This window comes from Silene latifolia, chromosome 3 (assembly GCF_048544455.1).
Source record: "Silene latifolia isolate original U9 population chromosome 3, ASM4854445v1, whole genome shotgun sequence".
NCBI classification, from domain to species: domain Eukaryota; kingdom Viridiplantae; phylum Streptophyta; class Magnoliopsida; order Caryophyllales; family Caryophyllaceae; genus Silene; species Silene latifolia.
Window position 1 is genome coordinate 119,710,934 of NC_133528.1, and position 10,216 is coordinate 119,721,149.

The window sequence follows — 10,216 nt, forward strand, 5'->3', positions numbered from 1 at the left end:
GGGGCGATGATCACTTGACCACTTCAGCCCCCGAAAGGGGTGGCTTACATGGTCCATGTGGTGGTGCGGGAATGCATGGGCCCAGGGGAGGGGGGACTCAACCCTCTCGTCATCAAAAAAAAAGGAAGCTTTTTTCCAGCGATTAGAGAGAGTCCAACTTTTCCTAATGACTTATGTATTTTAGGCATGATAACATACTACATGTCTTCACCTTTTTACCAACTACAATATCTGTAGCAAGTCCTTATAGGACTCAAATTAACCAATCTGATTTATTGAGTTAGGTATTTCATACTCTAAAATATTGCTGAAAGATAATGATGCAAATTCTAATCTTGATCATAGAATTTGTATTGGGTTCAAAAAGACTAATTTATTTTGTATATAAAAGGAGCAATTTCATATGTTTAATTCATATTGTAAAATTTTCATGTGTTTAGTCTTCTTAATACGAGTAATACATATACTTTATTTATTATTCTTCATCTCATGTAGAGCTATTTCGATATATGTTTCTATTTGCTTACTGTTATTGTGCATCATGCCAGTTTTTATTTTTAGATTATTTAATAGCTTAGTTATGTAAATTATTGTCCATTTATTTTAATTTAGAGTTCTAATCATTGATTTTCATAGTATGTTTAGGGGCAAGAGCATGAATGTCAAATTACTAGCTTGCTGAAGAGTGATAGTGTCGTCAACAATAGTAGTATTTTCGTACAAATATTTGCGATTCCGGTAATTATAAAGTCAATCATGAATAGTAGTATTTTCGTACAAATATTTGCGATTCCGGTAATTATAAAGTCAATCATGATGATATTTGTACGTAGATTTATAGCTTTTATTGTAATGTTCCAAAGTTGTGTTTAAGCAGTGTTTTTTTACCCATCAATACGGTTTTGTTTAACGCGATTTGTCAAATTGGCTACATAGAGTATCAAAACATGTAGCTCATCATAAACTTTTGGAATGTCAGGTAAATATGCAAAACTAACAACCATTTTTTTTGTAAAATAAAAATATACTTGATACTCAACTGAAAGGGTACGTCAAGAAAGTTATATTAATTGCTCGATATATGTTCATGTGAGATAAATCATATGAAAATCCGATCACTGTAGATTAAAGAGTAAAATAACCGCATTACATATATGGAGCTAATATTTGATACTTATACAAATCTTATTACCCACTAAAAACTCAACATAGATTGTCAATAAAATTCTTACTTCCCCGTCCCAATCATTTGTTTGCATCGTTTTTTTTTTTTTTTTTTTTTTTGTGAGGGGTATTATACTCAAAGACAAACAAATAATTGGGATGGAAGAGTCTCTTACTTGAACACAAACTCTAAAATTTCTACGAACTACACAGATTTACTTTAATGGTACATGCCTTTGCTCTAATACAAAGTATGTAAAAAAAATTAATTGATGTTGTTGTAAATACACTTGCCTACGTATATAATTGTCTTGAATTAGCTGGATTGACAATCATATTTTATATTCATATTAGTTTCCGATTTTGTTTTATTTGATACTAAAAGTTTAAGGATGTATAAGGCAAACGTGATGAGCTTTTTCAAGTTAAAGTATCCCTTAGAGTTCGACAACTTACAACAGTGTTAATACGATACATATAACTCAAGTGGTTTTCCTATAATATAGTACGGATGAGTTGAATTTCAATAGTTTTGTGACAAATCGTCTTTTCCAAGTTTTTGTATTAGATTTGTTATCAATAGAATCATAGTAAATGTAGAATTTCAAAACTTTTACGATACTTCTTAATGACCTTTGAATCCTGGTATATATACTCCTAACCCTACATCTAACTCCCCTATTCTCATCTCACTATATTTTTTAAAGGGAAATGAATTTTATTTAATTAAGGGATGACACAATGTTAGTGGAAACAACTTCGACAATCCTCTTGGGGCAATGATCGACCCAAACCCGAGTCAAAAAATCCAACGGCGTATAGTGCGCCATAACATGAGCCACCTCATTACATGACCGCTTAACAAAAGCAAAAATAATAGACACCCTTATTCTCATCTCACTATTAAGAAACTTTGAAATACAAAACTTATATTTATTTTTTATAAACAAAAAAGTCACGTATAAAAAAAAAATATGGACAAAATATCGCTTCAAAGACTACCCACAAGCAAGGGTGACATTTGGTTTGGGTATGAGGAAGTATCTTACAAACTGGCCCATGCATTGCACATGCATTAAATCTAGTCTATATTATTAAAGGAAACTTTTTTCGGGGAATTTTAGAGAGTCCAAATTCTCGGAATCACTAAGTCTCCAACTTTAAGTTACTAATATAAATATCTAATTAATGTTACTACAACTTTGAGTTCAATTCCTATCGTACATTGATTCTTTGTGTCATGAATTAGAGTTTAAAAGGGGTTATAATTAATCTCTTTAATTAATTAATAAGATGATGATGCTAATTAGGACTCTTTATAAGATTATATATAGGTTATTATATCGACAAAAAATCACATGATAAAACTCAAAGCTATGTCTATCTAGGACTATGCCGTTTTCAATTTTGTCATATATGATTTCTAATTTCTATGCATTTTGTTTTACTTAACAGGATATTAGCTCCAGATGAGATGCATGCATTATTTTGTTTTATGTTTCACTTTATTTTTGCATGTTTGTAAAGGTTATAATGTTTTTTTTTTTTGCAGGAAAATTAGGATCAAAATATTAAGATAGGAAATGTTACAAGTACAAGATCCTAGCCACCTATAAGGGAGCCAGTGAGGCCACCTATTACAACAGTAAAAACCAAATAGAGAAAACCTCTATAACACACTTAGACATGAGAGAGTCTTAGAGAAACCAAAAACTTGATTTTTCAAATGAGAGTAAGAGAAGCAGCTTGAACACCTATGATTATGCGCTCAGGGACGAAGCTAGGGTAAAATTTTGACCAGGGCCGATTTCTACTTCGTCCCATGTTTATGCTCATTTGTCATGGACGACATTTTGATATATTTATTTTTATGGAACATACAAAGTAATATTTATTTTTTCAACAGACTTACTCCATATTTGTTTATAGAACACTTTTTATCTATACTATGAAACAAATCCTAAACATAAATGATATAAATCTATTTTAAGACGGTTCTATTATAAACTAAGGTAATAGGGAGTAGTGCTTTTTATCTATACTATGAAACAAATCCAAAACATAAATGATATAAACCTATTTTAAGACGGTTCTATTGTAAACTAAGGTAAGAGGGAGTGATGGTAATATTTTTTACTAATAAGGACCATTACCAATGATAAAAATGGTTACCTACTTTGCAATTACAAAATTATTTGTCGACATTAAAAATATAATAGGCCAAGTCATCCAACGACGGAATATAGTCAAAGGTAATTATGAAAATTGTAGAAGAAAAAAAAAATGTTAAAAAGAGGCGTCCAGGTGAGTCGAACCCACGACTAAAAGCAAGTACTCCATCCTTTACTCATATAAATTAACACTAAAACTTGAGAGAGACGGTCTCTCACTAAGTTATTGAGAGACCAATCTTTCGTACCCTTTTATTTGTATTTCGTACCTCTTTTATTGTTGACCGTGACATAGTAATTTCGTACCTATTTACATAATAAATGTACCCATTTAATCATTAATCATGATTTGTACCTATTTTATTACCTTTAGTACCACCTTTTCTTAAAATTGTACAATGATCTCTCAATAAAGCTTATTAAGAGACCGTCTCTCAGGAGACCTACTCATAAATTAATGATATACTTATTACCATTTGATCATTTATTAAGGGTTATGCTCATTCATGGATATGATTTACTCAATTATGGACATAAAAGACCATTTTACCCTTTTATTTTTGCACTTCAATTACTCAATCATCTGACTTTTCTCTGCACGTCCTTCCCTGAATCCCTGCACCACTCGCCTCTTCTAGATCCACCACCCTCCCCCGCCGCTCCTCCCCTAAACGTTCATCTAAGTAACCCATAAAAAGAGTACATGAAATTTGGGATGATCCAGAAAACACAAATTTGGGATAAATATGCTCAATATGATCCATAATATTTGCAACTCTATTAATGTGTTAATAGACGTTCGTCAATTATCGACATTAGTGGGATGATCCCAAATTACCAGAAAGATCTCCAAGTTTGCCGGCCATGCTCATATTCTGTCAATTTACGATGTGGATACAAATTCGGACTACCCTAATTTATTAACTTAAATTAATTAAATCTCCCTAATTTGATATTATTGATGCACACTTGATAAATCCGAATTATTACTTGTTGAATGTAAGAATTAGTGTTCATATGAGTAAATTCATTCGTGTTTGATAAATTTCATGAGGAAGATAATTAGAGAGCATTTGTTCATTGTCTTTCAAGAGGAAAGGTAAGGTAAGGAAATTTAATGACAAAAAGTACATGAATGAGTAATTTCTGTCCATGAAAGAGCAACCACGTTTATTAATTATCCTAAAAATGTCCACCCGGGCCATGGCCCATTCGGCCAAGACCAAGCTTCGTCATTGTATGCGCTTATTTCGTTCCCGCCAGAGGAGATATATAGCACACATCAAGGCGCATCGGCGTTGCTTCTTCTGCAGCCCTTGTCCATGGTTATGGTCTTTAAACCAGTGGAAATTCGAGGGAGGTGAACACAGGGGGTAGCCCTGAGCCAAAGAACAACATCTCGCCAAACAGTAGCAGAATAAGGGCATTCAAAGAAGATGTGAGAATGTGTTTCCAGGGAACTTTCACAGAGTACACACCTGTTTACCATGAATAGTCCTCTACTACACAGCTTGTCCACGGTTGGTAGTCTCCCCTGTGTAGCCAAAGTCCCTATGATGTTATGCTTTAGGTAACAGAAAGAGTCCCAAATGATCCTGCTTTGAGAGAAAGGCGCCCCCTTGATTCTAATCATCTCATAAAACTTGTCTTTGTAATCAGGGGTCTGGAGGAATTGGTGAGCTTGGGTAGGACTACCAAGGAGCTGAATCAGGAGGTCCCTACACTTAATGATACTACTCCAAAACAAGGAATAGGCTGCATTAAGATGGAATCCCCATATATCAATATCCTTGAGAATGTATGCATGCACCCACTTCACCTAAAGAGTGTCAGAGCGTGTGATAATCTTTTGAAACCAAGTGAGCATTTGAGCCTTATTCCAGCTAATGACCTCCTTAATATCCACTCCTCCTTCAGTTCTGGGAAGACAGAAACTGTCCCACCCCTTAAAAACATGCATGTTGTGACCTGGCTCAATACCCCATAGGAAATCCTTACAAAGCTTGTTGATTTTCCTGATAATCCCTTTAGGAAGGAGCACACTAAATCCCCAAAAACTCTTCAACCTAAAGATGACCGAATTAATATGTTGTGTCCTTCCTGCATAACTAGGGAAATTGGTAGCCCAGTGACCAATCAGACTCTTAATCTTGTCCAATAAAGGAGCAAACATAGGCTCAGTTAGACGAGCATGGAATAATGGAATGCCCAAATACTTAACCGGGAAGCTACCCTCAACAAACCCAGTAGCAGAAAGAATAAGAGCTTTCAGAGAGGGAGGAACTCCTCCAAAATAAAGACTGGTCTTCATAGGATTTGCCCTGAGCCCAGAGTATGAAGCAAACAGGTCTAAACAGGCTTTGACAGCTTGAACAGATGGCACATCTCCCCTAGTAAACACTAATAAATCAGCAGCAAACACTAAGTGTGTGAGATGTATTTTCACACATTTAAGATGATAGGAAAAACCAGGAGCTACAGGTAGATTTCTCAGGAGACGGGAGAGAACTTCCATTCAAATAGTGAATAAGTATGGTGAAAGGGGGCCCCCCTGTTTGAGCCCCCTTTTTCCAGGGAAAAAACCCTCATTAATGCCATTGATGTTAAGGGAAAAATGAGATGTGGTGACACAAGCCAAGATCCATTTAATAAATTGAGGAGGAAACTAGAAGAGCCTTAGACAGTCAGCCAAAAACCTCCAATGCACAGAATCAAACTTCAATACACAGGCCAAAAACCTCCAATACACAGGCCAATGTAAAGATTATAATGTTGCTATCAATATCTTGATGTTTTTAAGATTAATTTTTTTGTATATGAATCTGCAGGAAATTGATTATATTGTATTGATTTAAGTGTTGCATAAGGGTTATTCAACTTCTTTACGAGGTATTTTGATCTTTATTCACTATTTGTGAAAACTCCAATTGTGTTTTCTAATATTTATGTAGTTTATTGAAGAGATATTGGAAAGAAATATTTTCAATTCATTAAAATTGAGACAGATATATTCTTATTTTACAAATAAGTGGTCAGTAGTTATTGTGTAAGACCGTCATACATTTTTAGACTGTCCCATCTTATAAAACGATAACCCAATAATAGCAATAAATAAACAATCTTTTTATAAAAGTGGACCGTTTCACAGTATAAGACTGCCCTATACTATAATTGTGATACGTGGGATATTGACATGTTGTGGCAAGACCTTAGATATTCGCATCATTATTAAGAGATGAATCTTAACAACTATAAATACACGTTTAGCTTCAATTAGTCATTGACTCGTGTAATAGGAATATATAATTTTTCAATACCCTCACTTCCCATCTTCTTTTCCATATTAGACTTTTTATGTTTGGTAATGGTTCAAGTCATACTTATCTTTCGTTGATCGGAGAGCCTAAATGCTATTGGATTTGCGCTTTATGTCAAATTTCAATGCGCCTATGGTTAAACGTTTTACTTTGGTAAGTAGTAGTATCTTAGAATTAGTTTGGATACAAATTCTTAAGAGAGACGGTGTTCCATTAATGTTAGTGAGAGACCTCTCTCATAAAGGATTATTGGTATTGTCATTGTTTACGTTTAGGTGGGGTTAAGAAGTTAAAACTATAAATAAAAATCTAAAAATTATAAAAGGAATGCGATGATCAGTGCAATTTTATCATAATAGTAACATCTTAATATAAAATATAAAATAAATAAATAAATAACATGTAGAAACTTTTTATTTAGTATGATTATATAATTAATTATAGCGCTAATAAGGTTGTAAATAAGAATTTTGATGTTAGTATACGTCAGGTAACTCATAGCTAATAAGTGTATACCCATCAAGGCATCGTCTTAATGACACAAATAGAGTTATTGACCTTATTGAAGTTAAGAGAATATTCAACAATTGATTATGACAATCATATTAAGCATTTAGATGAGTTTTACAAAAAAAATTCCAAAATGGACGTGTATTATTAATAAATAGCCTTCAATTTTACGAGTAATCATTTATTATGACTTAAACATCTAAAGGTACTAAATCAGCTTTCTATACTACTATACTATAAAGATAACCTTCGATAATTTGATATGAAAAAAATACATAACTCAAAATATTGTAAAATATACCCTAAAAATAACTTGTTTATCGCACGGGCATGATCTCTTTATATATTGAATATTATTATATTGAGTTTTTTGTTATCTCTTACACAAACACTTCATCATCTAATTCCTAAATCCATATTTTATTTAATAAACTGACATTTAATACCTAAATAACAAAACACAAATAACATGACATGCTCAATTACTCATCTAGTTTGAATGCCCGTGCATTATTTTTATGATATTTTAATCACACCTACATTATTTTTCAATGTGAGATGAATAACATATTTAAAAGTAGGCCATATTTTTTTTAACCTAATTCGACATCCAACCCGATTTAATAATAAGCAAATACTATATTATCTATTAATATTCATATGTTTGTTTTCTATTTTTTTTATCATAATTAAAATATGTGCAAATGATATGAACCTATACTCTAATGATAGATTTTTTTTAACACAATTATAATTATATTATTTAAACGTAGTATATTTACTACACCTATATTATTTTTCAATGTGGGACATATAAAATCTATAGGTAGAAAATATAATGATATAAACTTTTAAGAGCTCTCCAAGACAATACTTACAAGACTCAAAAGATTTTGGGTTGATGCCTAAGTTCCAAGGATGCCTCATATTTATAATCATATAATCGCCCACCTTATGCTATATTTCGATGTGGGAAAATTCTATTTTTTATATGTAATATATTTGTCACTCCTATATTATTTTTCAATGTGGGACATATAACATACTATGAAGTACACCATCTTTATATGTGCAAATTATATGAAATCTATATATACTCTAATGATAGCATTTCTTACCATGAATCTAATAATATTATTTTCATAATTTTTTTTACCGACATTATTTGCCAAATGAAATGTAAAAGTTTTTATATAAAAATTAGAAACATCACTTGAATATAAAATAAGAAATACAGAGTATATATTATAATAACTAAAAGATTTTCCAAAGATTAACTTAGGTTAGAAATCATTATTGTAGAGACAGTAATACAAACTCTTTTAAGAGTTCTCTCTGACAATACTTAAGAGAATCAAAAGATTTTGGGTTATGACTTCTATTTATAATCATAAGATCACCCTGCCTTATGGTAATCTTCCGACATAGTACATTCACCACACTTACATTACTTTTCAATGTAAGACAAATAACATACTAAGTACACCATTTTTTGTCGCACCTACTTTGACATCAACCCGATTTAATAATGAGAAAATACAATACAATCTACACTCTAATGATAGCATTTTTTTTGTCACAATCTAATTATATACTTCCTCCATTCTCATATGAAGTACCTATTTTATTAAAAATACTCCACTCTTATATTCAACAAATGGGTACATCATATAAAAACGGAGGAAGTAATTTTCATACGATAGTTTTTTACCAAGTGAAATGTAAAAGTTTGATATAAAAATTGGAAATATCACTTGAATATAATTTAGGAAATATATATATTATAATAATTAAAAGATTCTATTTTTTACACCAAAATTTATTCTTTATGATACTTTCCTAAATTATTTTTTGATGATGTGGACGCTCTCAGATCGCTCGAAAAAACTCTATTTTATATATATACTAGATTTTGTGCCCGTAAGTTGCACGGGTTATAATATTGACTCGCCTTTAATTGTATCTTCGCAATTGAGAAGTTATGTTTAGTTTCTTAATATTAGTTTTCTCGTGAAAATGTGAGTATATACAAATAAATTGAAATAATTTTTATAGAATATGAGTATATACAAATAATTTAACCTTTTTTTTAATGATTTGTGTATATAAAAATTATAATCGCCTTACTTGAACGACAATAGGAAATTGTGGGAAGTCTATGATTCTAATCAAACTGAAAATCTTAGGAAATTGTGGAAAGTCTATGATTCTAATCAAACTGAAAGTCTTAGGGAATAAGTACTCTGATCTAATACTGAATAAATCATGCATATTATTGTAATCGGTCCCCTTTGAGCTCTCTTTACCTCCATAGTATATGTGTTTTGTAAATAAAGTACGTATTCAAATTGACACAGTCATATCCGATTAGAATCTATATTGTTGCGTAGTTTAACTTTTAAGTCAATCGTTGTGTGGTAATATATCTCGTTGAATTAGTTGCTCTTCGTCGTATGCTTATACGAAATAGACGCTTAGTTGACAAAAACCGTATAGTTCTTGAATGCCAGAGCATTAGTGTGCTTCATCTTATAGAATTTACTTTATGTACGTAATTTATAGTAGTATAAAATATTGTGTAGAATTAGGTGAGACGTTTTGTAGTATTTGATACCCTATTTACACAATAGGTGAAACTCTACCTTATATTATGGACACAAATGTTAAATCTTTAGCAATAATAATACAACAAATACTTATCTATTGCCTCTTATCATAATCATATAATTTCTAAGTATCTTCTTTTAGAATAATGATTGTATTAGCTCCTAAGTCTTAACTATGCATTAACATTATACATTGTGATTATAAATATATAATTTGAGAAGGAATATTCTTCTTTTTTTTAGTATGTATGGGATTTTCCTTTTATCATACTTTTATATTTATATTACTTATATAATATTTTTATTCTTTGTGAGTAATATTTTAATTGAAGGCTAACAAATGCTTAAGCCATAAAAATTAGACTCCTAAGTTTGATTAAATATATAATTTTAGGAGTTGGAGTTTGATATGGCAAATTCACAAACATGACTGTTAATTCTTACGAAA

The 10,216-nt window shown here is 31.4% G+C and overlaps 1 protein-coding gene across 1 annotated transcript; it reads right to left on the bottom strand.

The window, feature by feature from the left end:
* Positions 1 to 4,617: 4,617 nt before the first annotated feature.
* LOC141649590 (uncharacterized) lies at positions 4,618 to 5,850 on the bottom strand. Its single transcript, XM_074458276.1, has 2 exons — positions 5,227 to 5,850; positions 4,618 to 5,154 (listed from the first exon to the last, which is right to left on the bottom strand). Exons 1-2 carry the CDS (start codon positions 5,848 to 5,850, stop codon positions 4,618 to 4,620), a joined length of 1,161 nt encoding a protein of 386 aa, XP_074314377.1.
* Between the last annotated feature and the right edge of the window lie 4,366 nt (positions 5,851 to 10,216).